Consider the following 17,736-nt stretch of genomic DNA (forward strand, 5'->3'; position numbering starts at 1 on the left):
AAGATTTCTAATGAATACTACAATAACGGCGCTAGGAAAGGACCACCACACACAACAAGACAAGTGAAAGTCCGAGCAAGTCGAGATAGACCATTCACAAACATGCAGTAGATTGGACTCCCAACGTTAAATGGAAGTGAGGCGACCACAAACAAGTCTGGCGACCTTAGTTGTGGCCGAGGTACAAGGCTTTGGGTGAACGTGGTCCTAAGTTAAGAATGCGGCTCAAGAAAGAATGCGTAGAATTGTATACGACCTTTGCCCTTTGTTCTTGTCTTAGCTGGCAAACACTTGTCCCCATCACCCTACCCCTTTGATTTATCATGCCTGGATCGTTATGCCAACAAAAATTTTGCATCGACTATCCTCAACGTTAGTTGGTGATTAAGCAGTCTCTGGATATCGAATTGACGAAACAATCTAATACGAATAACTTACTCGTAAGCAAGGTCATATATTTGTATTCCACAGTATTATGATAAGCAGTGTTGGCCAAGTGGTATGAACGTGCGACTCTCCTACGTTTGTTGGTTCGATTCCCGGATGGACATCAATGGACTTTATGTTTATGTGTGCATCACACGCACGCGCGTTGAAGGAATCCGTTTCGACCCAGAAAGTCGACGGCGTGTCAGGAATGACAGATCACCTACTTGCCTTTTAGAAAGAACAAATGATGAAAACAGATCTGAGACCCAGACTTTAAATGGTTGTAGAGTTTTTTTTTGTATAATCTGTTAACCAGTGACAAGATAATATCGAATTTCATATAAAACGTAATTCTAAAGTGAGGCGAAACCTCATTCACGGTCTTATTTTCAAGGCCATTAAGCGGAGTTGAAACGCATTGAAACTGTAATTATACTGCGGGTAGCTCTGGTAACGAATGGCTCTGACCTCAGACGTGGAACTTGCAAATCTCTTGCTTTCACATTTTTGACAAAACATTTTATTAGACTCTATTTTCATGTGAATGGACAGCCACAACTGTATGCTTAGCACGCGTAAGAACCTGACAGTAGTAACATTAATATCTATGGAGGGAATTGTGTTATTTTGAAAATGTTAAAGCCCCGTATATCGAAACGTAAAATAGTTACTTCACCATAAAACGTACCTACAGATCGTTCAGTTTGGCTCGCATACTGTGTAAACATTTGCGTTATGAAGGCCATGGTTCAGATCAGCTTGAGCTAAGATATAATATCTCCGATCTCGAAAAGAACGAACTGTTTTAACCATATTAAAGTCTGTATGAATTCCAAGTTATTGCGTATCACTGCTAAGAATCGTCACATTTATCCTTTTTTACTGTACTTTCTATACGTAGTAGATATTTCGTATTTGTACCATACTACTCTTGAATCATTTAAAAAAACAGGAACAAATATAATATATCGCGTAAATGATGAAAGTAAAAAACTTATGGTAATCTTTTTATAAAGCGAAATGCATAAATACAAAAAAAAACATTCAAACAAAAGCATTGTTTGGACGGAAACTACCGTTTTGGTTAACTGGGTCTCCATATAATAACAGTAACGACATTGTTATCAATTGAGCTATAAAAATTACTCTTGCCGAACTGTTATTGCCTCTTTTCACTGGAAACGGATGCATTTGATAACTCGTCTCATATGCACTAAGTCTAAAAAACGTAAAGTTTTTATTGTATTTCTGATTATGTCGTGCTAATAAATAAATTACAAAACAGAAAAGCAAAGGGACAATCTTTTTATTTAAAGCGATATGATTGGTAATAGGGATTCATCGATACGCCTTTTTGTCGATACCGATACCAATGCCTATTGAATTAAAATTAAATTAAGGTAAAATATTTCAAGTTTAGTTAAGGTTTTTATAAATAGTCACAAACTTTGAATATAATTATAGATTATATTAAAGTATAAAACTAACATCAATAATTAAATTAAAATAAAATAAATAACTGTTAGTAATTAAAATTAATATTGATAAGATTTTTTAATTCTGTATTTTATTTAATAGATATAAATAAATAAATCAATGGCGCTACAACCTTTTTAGGTCTTGGCCTCAGATTTCTGTATCTGTTTCATGATCATTTGTTAAACTAATAGGCAAGTAGGTGATCAGCCTACTGTGCCTGATGCACGCCGTCGATTGGGTTTAAGGCAAGTCGGTTTCACGATGTTTTCCTTCACCGTTCGAGCTAATGTTAAATGCGCAAATAGAGAGAAAATCCATTGGTGCACAGCCGGGGATCGAACCTACGACCTCAGGGATGAGAGTCGCACGCCAAAGCCACTAGACTAACATTGCGCTCATTTTATTTTATTTATACCATATGTATCGAAAAAATACTACGCACGATAGCAGTTAAAAGCGAACTAAAGTGTCTAGGAGAAATGGAAAACGTGGGTGAGAGAGACAGCAAACTGGGATTCCCCGGGCATAGGTAGTCCGTGCTTCGCTTGCAACGAACTAAATCAAACATGTTTATATTACTTTTTTAAAGCGCGAAATTTGAAAAGTATCGTTGTATCGGCAAACCCATCGCCAATATATCTGTATCGGATTTGTGTTGATAATTTATCTATTAACATTAATCACGGATTTTTCTGTGTGCATAATTAACACTTGCTAGAGAAGGTAAACATCGCGAGGAAACCGGCATTTATTGGATATAAAAATACTTATAACGAAAATGTACAGAGCAAGAAATTTTATCTTATCAACTATTGGTTTATTTATTATTATTATTCTACTCGTAGAGAGCATATGCGAGGATAAATTAATGTACGAGACAAGTTCCCCCTTTTGTACCAACACAGGTTTATTTATTTTTATTGTTTTGCTCATAGGCAAGGATAAATTAATGGTCGAGGAAAGGTGCCCTCTATCAAGGCAATTTGTATCAAATCAGCCAAGTGAGCAACTAATATGTTACGTATTAAAACTTCATAGTCTGCCATTGTTCGTGTATGAACCGCGGTCGCTAATTGCCGCTTATAAACCAGTCTCCGAGTGAAAATCGTTGCGCGCGCGCGTGTTTTTCGCGTAAATGTCAATTCTCGATGCAATGATCGCGCGTGTTCAGTGAATTGTTTTTGTGATCATGGAATCGTTGACCCCCATTCAACATGGAGATTCTGAGGTGGTTTTGCATAAACAAACATTATAAAATCAAAATTTACTTTGTTATACTAATACATATGTATCTGTAGTGTTATAAATATCCGTTATATCTGTTTGAGAATCGTTTTGTTATGAATTACGTATGGAATGTGCTGGTTGATATTGCTTATAGTAATTTTAACACAGATGAGTGAAAGTGTATAATTTTTATTGTAAAAAGGAATATATTTGTTGTCGTTTGTTTGTTTTGACGCGGTTCAATTGTTTTGCCGCTTTCTACTGTATATGTAATCCATTGATTTTCTCTTGTTTTTATTTAACTGCAATAGTACTATTTATAGTGGATAAAACTACTCGAACGAGTCATATGATTTCGTATGCATACTAACGATTTTAGGTTATTAAAATCTTCATAACAGATCGTGAAGTAAACGATAACTTTCCATTTCTTAGCAAGTTCCGTAAACATAACTCGTTTATATGAGAACAATCAGTGGATTGGGTCGAGATCTATTAATGTCTGGAAATCGATATATAGTCCAATTAAATAGATCAACATCATATATACAATATGATATATAGTTTTTATAGGACATGGGTTTGGGATCTTGTGATTCCGATGTTCTAGAGGAGAGCTATTTCTATACTATCATTATTATTTAGTATTTCTTTGGGTTACGGTGCTTTTACACACTATAAAGTTATCTTGTATCAGACTTGTTTTGGGGGCTATCGAGGTACCTCCTAATCCCACGGACGAAAGAATTTGGTTGAAATTTAGAAAACGTCAGTCGCCGTATTGTTTTATTACAAATTTATGGATAATTAAATATTACTGTTTAATCACACATGCTAAAAACCAGTGGCGCTCCAACCGGGTCTGGTCCTCAGATAACTGTATCTGTTTCGTGTCTGACACACGTCGTCTACTTGAGCATACCGGTTGCCTCATGTTGTTTTCCATCACCGGACGAGTGGGAAGACAGAAAGTGCATATTCTGGGAGTCCTGTTGAGTTGCATGTTGAAGCCACAAAGCCAACACCGCTCTTGTGTTGGCATCAACTGTTCAAGTGATCGCATGTGTTTATACTTTACCATTTAATCCTTATTAACGTGCCGAGATACCTATTTTTAATGACAAGGTGAAAATGCGTTTACGCGTGCAGGCTAAATACAGGGAATCGACTCGCTCCAGGTATTCTGCCATTCAGAGAACCGTGTGAGCTATACCACCTTGGGTAGTACCAACACGACCGCATTAAAGAGGCCCTCGCATTTTATTGGGACGCCAACATACCCATAAGAAATATATTAAACGAAAAATGTGTAGTTTTAAGAAATACAAAAAAACACGGGTTTTTGCAACCGGTTTCGCGGCGAAAAGCGATAAAAATAGTGGCCCATATGCACTCTAAATTTCACCACGGAACTGTTTTAAGGTCGTTTATGCTACAACATTTTCGAAGAACAGATTGCAGACATGCACAATTTTTACAACGCCTTTATTATGTTAGGGACAATTACGGGCCACCGTCTTCTTAATAAACATCTTAAGGAACTGTGCGGCTAGGTGCGGAAACTGAGGTTACATACATATACTACATACGTAGATGTACATACATAGATGTATGTAGTTCATTTTTTCCTGCGTTGTCGAGACGGTGGTATTCCGAACCAATTCTGTTAGTTGTCTTTATTAATAATATATAAGTTAATGATTTCACCTTCGAAATGCTGTATATTACATATAAATTGTACCTATTGCATTTTAAATTACCTTGTTTTTCAAGGTTAATATCAAAACTACACGGCATACGAATATATTATATAAATTATTTAACTTCTAACATTACGTATGCATGTTCCAATCCGTAATGGTCTCACTGATATCAGTGATGTGGTCACAAGGCTTCCCGAGTTTTCACATCAATCGTACTGAATGACTTCAAATTAACACTAATATTTTTTTTATATCTATATATATATATTTGTTTTGTGTTAATTTATCTGCGTGTCACTATATCTGATATATAAACTGGAGCTAAAAATATAAAAATATTTAAATTTAGTATCTAGATAAATGCGACCAATGTGTAGATACATTATGATACATTCTATAAGTCTGAGTCGCTCGTGGAATTTATCAATATTTTCTATAGTTCTATTATGCCCAAGAGATGTTGGCAAAAAGGCTGCTTTGTTGTTATCTTTCGCAATGGCATTCTATTACTATTGCGGCATTCAAGCTCCCTGTTGATTGGATGTTTTGATAATATGGTAGTTTGATTTTGTAATTATAAAACTGAGAAAAAAAAATGTTCTCTATTTACTATTGTCACTGAACTCAATCCATTGAGAGACTATTTAATTTGTGACAATTTTTTAAAGTAGCTTGGCAATACTAAGAGCAGTGTTGGCTTGAGCGTGCGATTCTCATCCCTGGGACTGTATCTATGTCCGCATTTGACACTGACTCGTACGGTGAAGTAAAACATTATAAGGATATCGGCATGCCTTAGACCCAAAAAATTTACGTGTGTTAGGCACAAACTTACTTCTATATTAGAAAGAAAGAATTACAATACAGAAATGATGATGGTTTTTTATTCTTAATACAATTGTCAAGGAAGTTTTTCAGTATGACAATTATTATGTTCTTTCTAAGCTAAAGCTTTTTTTGGGCATGTTACATCGTAAAGAAGCCTGTGGTTGAAGCAAGATTACCGAACAAATCTTTAGGGCCTTGATCTGACAGACAAGTTTCTTTATTAGGAAACAAATAGATAGTACAGGGGGCAGGAGGATCACCTGATGTTACGTGATACCGCTGCCTATGGACACGCAAAGTCAGAGGCGAATGCGTTGCCGGCCTTTAAAAAATTGGTACGCTCCTTTCCTGAAGAACCCTTAGTTGTATTGGTTCGGAAATACTTCAGTGGGCAGCTGATGGATTGTAAAACTCAGCTGCAAAAAACACAGAAGACTTCAAATGAATTATAAAGTATAATAGAGAAATAATAGTTCAATTTAGAAAACAATTGAAGTCCTTATCAATCAAGCTTTCGGCAGCTTTTCCCGGGATATGGTAAGGGAAGTTTACATGTTATATGGTTGGGTTGTAGTACGAATAGTTAAGTTACGAAACATTGGAAACGTGCGTTATCTAAACGCGTGATTAACTGACGCGTGTAATGACGGTTATTTTACGGAATATTTATATAATATAGTCAACGTTTCCGTATACAGTAACACGCAATATTACGAGCACCCGCCTTTATTCGGGATATATAATATTCGCGTGTATATGTATAATACTAAGATAAGAAGTAAATAGTGTTACGTCTAGAGTTACTTAAAAGTTAGGATGTATATACTAATATAATGTAGACGAAAGATTTTTTGTATGTTTATCTCTGGACCGATTTGAGTTCTTTCGAAATGGCTACTATTTATTTACGAAATCTTAAAAAAATTATATCCAATCGTGCGATGCTTGGATAGGATTTTTCAATAAAATAAATATATCTATGTTTATTATGGAATATAAGATACAGATACATTGAGCAGTGTTGGCCTAGTGGCTTCAGCGTGCTGTGCACCAATGGATTTTCTTTCTATGTGCGCATTTAACATTAGGTCGATCGGTGAAGGAAAACATCGTGAGGAAACCGGCTTGCCTTAGACCCAAAAAGTCGACGGCGTGCGTCAGGCACAGAAGGCTGATCACCTATTTGCCTACTCACAGAAGGTACAGCACTAACTAGCCTATTAGAAATGATCATGAAACAAATACAGAAATCTGAGGCCCAGACCTAAAAAGGTTTTAGCGCCATTGTTTTTTTTATAAGATACAGATACAGAGATATCACTTATTCCACTTGATTAAATTTGTATCGCAGACATTCCTACTCATCGACAAAGAAAAAGCCCGCGTAAAAAGCTCTCGGTACTATTTTAAAATATCATATCATCAAACAAAATTACTATGGAATAAAAGAAGAAACCAGAAAGAAGGGAGATACGGTCCGCTCTTTATTTGTATTAAATTACAAACTGAACAGAAGCTTTGCAGTCCATGTTTCCGGAAGCGGCACCTGTGCACAGGCATTACTTAAAATATTCAACTTTATTAAATAATAAAAGTACTCAAATACAGAACTCGACATACTGAGCCGTTGCAAATGTTACATACTATGCTCACTAATATATTTTACTAGCTGACCCGGCAAACGCTTTGCCATGTATATTATTTCCAGGAAACAGTTTTTTAGTTTAAAAACCTATCTACTATAATAGAAAATAGGGGTTGATCGTAGAGGGGTGACAATTAAGGATGTGTGTTTTTGTATGCTGAACCATAAAAAATATTTTTTTGGGGTGGACACCCCTATCACTTAGGGGTTTGAAAGATAGATAGTAGTCGATTCTCCGACTTACTGAATATGCATGTGACACGAGAATTTTATATATATATATAGATTGTAAATCTGTACAATACTCCTTATTGTACAGATACGCGAGTCTCGACTAAATCTTTATTAAGCGCATATTTAAAAAAAAAATCTACCTAAAATGGATACATACAATTACACATACAATGCACATTCCCACACAATTGTAAATAATATAAATAAATTTAGCAATGTTGAATAGGTATTTTATAATGTATAAGATAATTGTGAATACTTAAAAATTGATTTTGTACTTGAACGAAATTATTTTTTTAGACTAGATTAGTACTTGTATGTGTGTTATCACGTGTATAGATAAGCCTGTATACTGAGAGACAGCTGTGAATGTAAACATGCAGTGTAATTGTTTCAATCCACTTCCGGGTAGCTTAGATCGTGATTCACTTGTTTAGTTTATTTAATCCGTAATGAATACTATGCACTTTAATGAATATTTACTTTATTTCAGAAGATCCATATTTAGATAAATAGGTTGGGAACAGATCGGTCTTAGTTGGTATGTTAGGAAATAAATCAGATGTGTACTAGTGTACACACGTAAGAGGTGAAACTTCTATATGACCTTATTTTTCGAACAATGATCTACTATACAGCTTTACAGAAATTGGTTAAATAAAGTTAAATTAGATAAGTTTAACAAAAGACATTTATCATACACATGGATACAAATAATGCAATTATTTCATTTTACCTCATTACTACTAAGATTATTACAGATTTTCATTAATTGTAATGGAATTATTACTATAATTGTTATCGTTATTAGGTACATATTTTTGTTATTAATGGCTTCTATTCTCTTCGAATCAACAGTAGGGACAAGGAAAACATGGCGCGTAACGGAAAAATGTGATACGTAACCCAAAAATGTGACGGTATTTATATTCCAACGCCGATAAAGAAGTTTCACTTCAAAAATTCCTGTGGGGCATGAACAGCATATGAACTTTAGAAGACCAAGTATGGTCTGTATCATTCAAATGCATTTTTTTTATATTATTTAGATTTTACGTATATGAATATTTGAATAACTCGCCTTTTATATATTATAAGCTTACATCTAAATCTGTCGAAACTGTTATATGTTAGGAGCACAAATGCACCGCGAGTTGTCACCAATAAGTCAAATTAAAATTCATTTCGATACACTCATGAACGTCAATATTAATTAAAAAGTTCTAAATTTAAATTCGATGAGCGGGCTAAAAGAACTGGCAAGAAAATCTCCACCACTTTATCAATCGCCAAGTTTCTGGATTACATGAAAATTGTAAGGCATCTATTGACACCATGCTTAACATATTGAATACTAAAATAACAAACGTTTAGCTGACCAAATATTAGCACATGATTATATTATAGTTATATCAAAACACAAAAACATGTCGTATAACACTTTCATGTGTTAGATGTTTAGCGTGAAATGTTTTAGTCCATTAGAAAAGTTTAGTATATTATGAAATGACCGGAGCTTAACTTGTTTAAAAGTGAAATCGGTTTGATATCACCGAAGCTATTTATTCAGGAAATTGCTCGTTATTTGAACTAGAAAATTGTACTTGGATTCCTGAGATTATAAGGATTTAAACCTGTAGAATCTTAAGAAATCTACTGGAGCTTTGATGGTAAGCAGAGATTGGTATTGGTATTTACTTGAAAAGTAATTTAAATTAATTCTAACAGATTTTATTCATCACGTAATTATTTATTTTCGACATTTTAACAGTACAAGTTTTGTAGAAGAAGCTTTTTCGTAGATTGTGTTACAAAATTAGTTAGCTCAATAACATTATTATTCCTAAATATATTTCTATACAACATAACACCTTGATCGAAATAGCGATATATTTTAAGCAATTTAAAATTTGATATCAAAAGGAATTAGTACTTGACATACGGAAATTACATAGCCGTATGTCTTGAGTTGGTAGTTACCAACAAATAAGCTAAGCATAGTTTATTATCCATACTTTCTACCTTGGTATTTATATACTTAACGTAACTGAGAGTTTTTGCCGCGAACCACCGCTATGTGGAACCAGCTTGTTAATAATTCGTTTATTTGCAAAGAAAGTAGTATTCTCATAGTCAGACATATAAAAATAGGCATGCAAATGTTATGTTAATTTTCATAATATCATAATAATAAGTTATTTATAATTGTTGTCAAAGTTGTGGTCTATATACTCGTCCACCCTATAGAAGTGGTATTACCTTGTCCTGAAATTCAAATTCATGGTTTTCATTAGGAAAAGAGCGTACCAATTTTTTAAAAGGCCGGAAACGCGAGTTCTCTCTCATTGAGAGTGTCCAGGGTCGGCGGTATCACTTAACATCAGATCAGCCTCTTCCACGTTTGCCTACTATATAAAAGATATCTATATATTATTCTCTTGAATTATACTGAGTCAAGAATAACGTATGTCATATGTCAAAAACAATATATGTCAATATTAAATACTGTGATTTTAAAAATATACTTAGAGGAGATTAATGTGTAGCAAAAGCAGAAAAGTTACTTATACTAGTTTAGTTAAAATTTGGTATATGTCCCTAAAAATGATTTAGTCAACTTAAACGGAATTATTACGTTTTGATTATTGTATAGCGTACTGCAAGAGGTGTTGCAAATGCCTCGAGACCTTACTAGGCCATCCACCTGACCTTGATCTGTTGGTGACTCATATGCAAACTCGCTGGACCATTTACTATAATCTCTATTGTTGAATAACGAGTTTTTTTGTTACATTTAATTCCAGCAAAAAAAGTTTAATGGTTTAGGTTGTGGTTGCGGATAATTTTTTTTTAAATATAACCTAACCTATGTTAGTAGCTCACATAATAATATCATTTATCTATTGTTGCCTATTTTCTCTGTCTGTCAACCATGTGATAAAAAGAGATGGATAAATACTTTAATACGTAATTAGACTAATACATGCAAGAAATCTTTATTCGATTTAAATAACTTTAATTCCTAGTATTTCTATGTAATAAGAATACAATGGAATTGTTGATTAAATTTCCCATAAGCCGTTTTAAATGAACAATAAATTTCAATTGAATTAAACCAATTTCACATAGTAACGCGCGTAAACATTTTGTGCCTAATTATGTTTAATATTCATATTAATCTAGAAACTAAATTTTCCATTTATTTATAGAAACACCGTTTTCCTTCACACGCTATTCTAACAAGTAACAACATCTAAAGTTGGCGACCTTAATTTAAAGCAAATATGAATCGGTGATGCTGAAATCGTTCTTATCCTCATGACATTAACAGTGTCATTCCTTTGCACGCGGTAACATGCAGTTTGCAGATCTAAGATAGGTTTTTTCTCACAAAATAAGCTTACATTACCGGTTTAGTCTGGTAAAATCTTGCACAGATCGATAATACAATTGTATATTTTTATGATTTTATTTGCCCGTTGTTCGCAATATTAGATTTTCGTTAAAAAAAACCATCTGTCAATTTGGTGATGTCAGGTTGTTATCAGAGAATTCGGAACTTTACAATCATCTAAATTTACTTGTTGTAGTTTTTACATTTAGCTTAAAAGTTTATATATACACGTCATTTCTTTCCTGTTAACGCTATGGATTGTGCTTGCATTCCAATGAATTTAATTATTGTAGTTTTTACATTTAGCTTAAAAGTATATATACACGTCATTTCTTTCCTGTTAACGCTATGGAATGTGCTTGCATTCCAATGGAGTATAGGTAACTTCTTAATTCATTTATGCAACAACATTTTGCTACAACGGGCAGAAGGCTCACCTGATGTTAAATGATACTGCCGCCTATGGACACTCCAATGCCAGAGGGCTCGAGTGCATTGCTGACCTTTTAAGAATTGGTACGCCTTTTTCTTGAAGGACTTTAAGTCAAGGGAGTTATATCCTCCCAAGGTTTGTTAATTACGAATCAGGGTCGTGCAATATGAATAAATCATTTTTAGTCTACGTAAATGAACATGCATATTTGCGTAAATTTCAATTGAGTGAAACAGTCAAACGCCAACAAACGACCCGCGCAGCCTTCGCATTAATCAAATTTTTTTCATCAAATGTGGTTGAATTGAGGAACGTATAGGATCATTATTGTTAACGATCCACGATATTTGATGTTTTTTGGTATTAGTGTGACAAACATTAGGGCGGTATATACGTGTACATGCTATGTTTATTTTTTTAGGTTATTGCGATATATACTTTAAGTATATATTAAAAAATCCCGTTTAGAATACAGCTTAGGTTTGTTATTGTTACACTGAGCTCCTCTTAAACGGCTGGACCGATTTGGAATTTTTTTGTATGCGTTTGGGTGGCGCGCTGGTTGGTTTAGATTTACAAATCAGCCCGGCTATGACGCTGCAGTCGGTATCGGGGTTATATATCTGTACAGCAAACAGCTGGTATATATAAATGTTCTGTGCATGTAGACTCCTGATCGAAGTCGAGAATTATTTACATAATTCGATTTTTTTTAAACTCCCGCGTACAAGATTACAACGACAGGATACAACGTCTTTCGCATTCGCTAATATATATTATATATATTTGTAGACATTATGTTGTAAAATGTTTGTGAGAATTGTAATTAGAAGTGCTCCAAGACTTGTAAGAACGTGTTATCGAGTTGATATTACGCAATTACTTTCTCTAAAGCTTAAATAATCGATGTAACGATAGTTGTAAGCGAAATGGAGTCGTATAAATGGTAAAATATTATTATTTATTGCGTAAGGTTTTAAGTTGTAATGTCATCAATGTCCGGGTCTCTCACTGTAAGACGGAATTCGGAAACATAGTGATAGTAAAACTTTAAATCTAAGAAGATAAAATCTTAGGAAGACTTCAAGAACACAAACAATAAAGGTGTTTGGGTTTTAGTTGTGATATAAATAAAGGACTTTTTTTCTCATGTTACAATAAAATAAATAAATCAGTGGTGCTACAACTTTATTGAGGTCTAGGCCTCAGATTTCTGTTCTCATCTTTTGGGTCTAAGGCAAGCCGGTTTCTTCACGATGTTTTCCTTCACCGTTCCAGGGAATGTTAAATGCGCAAATATAAAGAAAGTCCCAAGGTGCATAGCCGGGGATCGAACCTAAGAGCTCAGGGATGAGAGTCGCACGCTGAATCCACTTGGCCGACACTGCTCTACTACTACTATTAAGAAAAGAAAAATCAGAAATCTGACACTATACTTATAGGTTGTAGTCACTGTTCTTTCTGTTATTGAGAATAAATTGGTCTAACGTAAATTTTGTATTAATAAGTATGTCTCGTGTCGTTTTAATATAATATTTATTTATTACATACAGTTTAACCCTTCACTAGGACGTCAAAACACAACTTATTTAATAAGACCAATGATATGACCACAAAATTAAATAGTGCGAACTAAGAAGGTATAAGAAAAACAGAACAGAACAGAGAGAACTGGTAGGGCGGGGCATATAGCAAGATGCACAGATCTATAATGGTGGACGTTAAAGACTAGAATGGAAAGGACCAAACGGAAGAAGGCCAAGAGGGCGTCCCTAAATCGGTGAATATTAGCAGGAAGCCAATGGTAAAAGAAAGCCATGGATACAGACAGATATTTTTAAAAAGCTGGAGGCCGTGACCCGTTCGAGGGTTCCGATCAATGGTACTAAAGGATGTTATTACAACATATTAACTAAACTTTAAAGTATCCAATGTGAAGAAAATTTTAATTTGGTATTTATCTAAAGCTTTCCCATATTCAAACCTTGCGTTAGACCTTACACATTTTAACCTTTGTGTTAATTATTTGTCTTTGTTCGATATTTGTTTCGTGCTTTTGAATGGGTGACCTCCGAACAGGAAATCCTTTTGCATGGGAAGTTGAATAATTCATGTTGTAATTATCACGTTAATGGTTGTTTAGTTGTTGTTATTAAATTATTGTGGTTCATCATCATTGAAAACTTGTCTGAAACTGGGGAAGCTGTCATTCAAGATTGTATGAGCCCTCTCAGTGTTGGTGACAGCAACTTTAATCTTAGCAGGGTCATTATATATTTTTAAATCATAAATCAATCTGATTAATTATCTTCTTTTACTATTGTCATAACGTAAACACAATTTGACAGAGAGACGAAAGAGTACTTTCTTTAAAAGAATGCATGGGGTAAGTTTATGATGGAGATTATAAATTTCACTTTTCGGATATACGTTTTTCTTTCCTCTAATAATAATCTTTCGACGGGCAATGGGTCTTAACTTTAGATTACGATTTTTTATCACCTCTCCTTTATAGGCAATAAGCTCTAAGACATGCCGTTTTTTTCACGATGTTTACCATAACCGTTCGAAGTTAATTGCGTATTCAGAAACAAAAATCCTTTGGTCGCGCACCTAACAAATATACATTGCTTCTTTTTACTCCATATTGAATATACAATGGAATTCCGGTAACTCGAATGTCAAGGGCAAACAAATCGAGTTAACAAGTTTTAGACTTAAAAAGAACTTCGTGATAGATATGATTTTTACCTGCTAAAATTTCGATTTCTAAGTGTATTTTTCGATTTGAAGCGTCAAATTTCAATAAGAATTCAACTTAAGTTTTATAGTATGTATATATTTTTTTATAAATGTATTTATTCATTGCACGTATACAAGACAAAATCAATATATTAGAAGCCCCGAACCCGAACATTTAGTATGGATTTTATTGTTATTATTTTCGGGTAAAGTTAGACGTCATTATATTTTACTAACTATAACTTACAGAGTCTTTTTTTGTAATTAGAGTTATAAATATTTTGTTCGAGTTAAAATTATAAATAATTCGAGATATTGCCTATTTAAGGGTTTAGCGGAAGGGAACGTCATTTTTTTTTCGACTGAGTATTTCGACTGAACTTATGAGCAGTGTTGGCCTAGTGGCTTTAGCGTGCGACGCTCATCCCTAAGGTCGTAGGTTTGATCCCGGCTGTGCACAAATGGATTTTCTTTCTATGTGCGCATTTAACATGAGCTCGAACGGTGAAGGAAAACATCGTGAGGAAACCGGCTTGCCTTAGACCCAAAAAGTCGACGGCGTGCGTCAGGCACAGAAGGCTGATCACCTACTTGCTTATTAAATTTACAAATGATCATAAAATAGATACAGAAATCTGAGTGCCAGACCTAAAAACGTTGTGGCGCCATTGTTTATTTATTTTAATTTTTTTTATTTCGACTTCATATTTTATTATATTCAAGTTATCGAGATTTCACCGTATATAATATTTGTTTTTATTATAATCGCCTCGATTTAAGTGTCAACATCAATTTTAATGACCGATGTATGCGACATATGTCGAAGTGAATATGGAGGGAAATCTTATAGGCGTCGGCCTCATTATGACGTCATTAATATTATAATAACACCTTGTAATTGATGTTTGTAAGCTCTTTTCAAAATAAACCTTGAAATATTAATATTTTAGACAGAGGTTGCTTGAATCAGGCTTAATAGGTAGCAGTCATTTTGATGCATCTTTTTTCTTCTACTAAATTTCTAGGCAGCAACATTTTTGGCTTTTAAAAAATTCGCATCGCAAGAGACTTTGACCGTTCTAGAACTTAAGGTGGTAAATTAAAAATAATGATTCAACGGTCTTTCACATTCGAAGCAGTTTTTTTTTAAATATTATTTTGACACAGAAGATAAACTTAAAATTAAGTGCTTGCCGCGGTCTGAGGACAGCTACAACACCAGGCGGCTTGCCAATACGTTGCCGGCTTTTAAGGTAGTGGTAAAATGGCTTTCCTCCACCAGGCATTGTTAAAATGTTAATTGTGCAAATGGACTGAATAGTTTATAGACTAATATGACTTTGATTAACGTTCTTATTGCAATAAGATTCTTTATTACATTTACTGAACATGTCAGGTGAAATTTAGAGCTAGGTATCAAGAAACTCTTCACGTTTCTTATACCTATACAGCGTAAACACTGTTTGTAGTCGTCGTAAATAAATCGAATTTCGTTTATAGAGAGATCGTGATAGGCAACTCTGTGTTTAGTCAAAGGCCTTAGATAAGAGGACGTCTTTAATAATGTTGAATGAAGCTTTTTACAGCTTTTGGTGAGACTAACTTTTGATGTTTTTGTACATTTGATTTTGTTTATGTTTGCCGTATATTAAAATATTTATTGTAATATGTTTGTCGTATATTAAAATATGCTTTTGTTATGTATTAAAGAAATGTAGTCCATATAAAATTGTGATCGTTTATTTATAAAAAACCTTTTCGGATATAATTTTTAGTATGTTTTAAAACACAAACAACTCCGATTATTATATAAGATAGAGATTATATATTGAAACGTGTCTTTAAAGTATTATTATATACTACTGTATTTTATTTATATAACAACTCAATGCATACTAAGGTAATAGATACATAAAAGTAGTTATCAATATATTTTTAATGAAATGAATAAAACGAAGCAGGGTTAAAAGTTTGGAAATATACATTTTATGTATAAACAAATAGATAAACAGTACTGGTATGTTATATAGTGGCAATCTATCTGTTGTTCGCGTAAGCACGTCAAATTAACAGTCACTTCTCAAAACAAACGCGGTGATCGGACGAGAACTTGCAAGAAACCGTCCAGTAATTCGTCCGTTATATTTAACAAGATGCGTGTATCTACTTGTAGTTTGGTGGTTCCACTCGTACATTGTCTATAATTATGTGACTCTTAGTTAACGGGTGGGTTGAAATCGTGGGAATGATCTTAATTTCAATATCTTTAATATAGATTCTAAGATTAAAATAAATCAGCGGCGCTACAACCTTTTTAGGTTTGGGCCTCAGATATCTGTATCTGTTTTTTGATCATTTATCTAATGGGAAGTAGGTGATGAACCTGACCTTGACACACGCCGTCGACATTTTTGGGTCTAATGCAAAGTTTCCTCACGATGTTTTCCATCACCATTCGCATTAACATATATTATACCACACTGAAATTTAGACATTGCTGTTACTTCTGAGCATGAAATATATGTGATTGACTTACCTGATTTAATACGCTATGTTCCCTAGGCCAGAGATTCTTCATTATGTTCGTCTTTCTGCATTCTTTGTTTATCTGACTAATGCAGTGACGCAATCAACTCAACTGTAGCTGGTGTTGTTTCAATTAAGATTTATGGCCACATATATTGTCTAGTCTTGATTGAAACATTGAAGTTTTTATACGTTTTATTAATATTATTTGGATTTATCATAATGAATAATGATCGTGATTCGAGCATCTACACTGATATTTTAAAGACAACAAGGTTTGATTGTTTGTTTGCATTTGTATCCTCTACTACCGGACCAATTTAAAAAAACTATTAGAATTCTACATCTTCCAAGATAATGAACTCTTCGATAATGTAACCCAAGCTGTGAAAAAAATCTTATGAAACTATATTGCGTTCAGTTTTATAGAACTAATCTACAAAAATTACCGCGATACCATACTTCTAATAAAATTCCGTATAATTCAAGTTAAGTAAAAAATCATTTATTTATATAGGTATATTCACTTATAAACGTCAAAAAAAAAGAAATATACATTATATGCTTCTAATTTAACATTTACTGCCACTTCTCAAATCAAGGGCGTTGAACGGAAGAGAAGAACTGGCAATAAATTCTTCGCCACTCTTTTAATCTAGTTTTTAGACAACGTTTGTAATTCCCAAACATTACAAAAATTAATATAGTAAGTACTATTTTATAAAAATAAAAATTCTTGTTGTTCTATATCCTAGCTACCGATCCCCTTCAAGCGTACCCCCTCCAGCTTTTTTCAACATACCTTACCATATATCTATTAATACAAACAAATACCTATTCGTGTAAAGCCGGAGAACCTAGACTGCTCTTCTCTGCGAACTTCTCTCTAACAAAGCGATCACCTTTGTTATTGTTAAATAAAGATTTTTATAAAATATTTAACTTTTATATACACACTAATCTTCTTACAAAATGTTCCTTTGTAATCCTAGAGTTACTCGAACTAAAAGTCTTCTTTACGTACCTACGGCTCGCTTATCTGAGACTTTCAATGGTCCAGTGAATAGGCTATCTCGCTCTTACAACTTAATTACAA

The 17,736-nt window shown here is 33.8% G+C and overlaps 1 protein-coding gene across 4 annotated transcripts in view; it reads left to right on the plus strand.

Annotated features, from left to right (window-relative positions):
- LOC123712851 (atypical protein kinase C) overlaps positions 1-17,736 on the plus strand; it is a 174,883-nt gene that overhangs the window by 8,692 nt on the left and 148,455 nt on the right. For 2 of the 4 annotated variants that reach the window (XM_045666174.1, XM_045666173.1), the window contains exon 1: positions 3,032-3,136. The exons of the other annotated variants lie outside the window; for them this stretch is intronic. Coding sequence is in view for 1 of the 2 variants with exons in the window: in XM_045666173.1 (XP_045522129.1) it covers positions 3,098-3,136 (39 nt within the window). In the remaining variant the exon portion in view is untranslated. Of the gene's footprint in view, positions 1-3,031; positions 3,137-17,736 lie in introns of those variants that run through there. 4 annotated transcript variants of the gene reach the window in all.

This window comes from Pieris brassicae, chromosome 8 (assembly GCF_905147105.1).
Source record: "Pieris brassicae chromosome 8, ilPieBrab1.1, whole genome shotgun sequence".
Lineage (NCBI taxonomy): Eukaryota > Metazoa > Arthropoda > Insecta > Lepidoptera > Pieridae > Pieris > Pieris brassicae.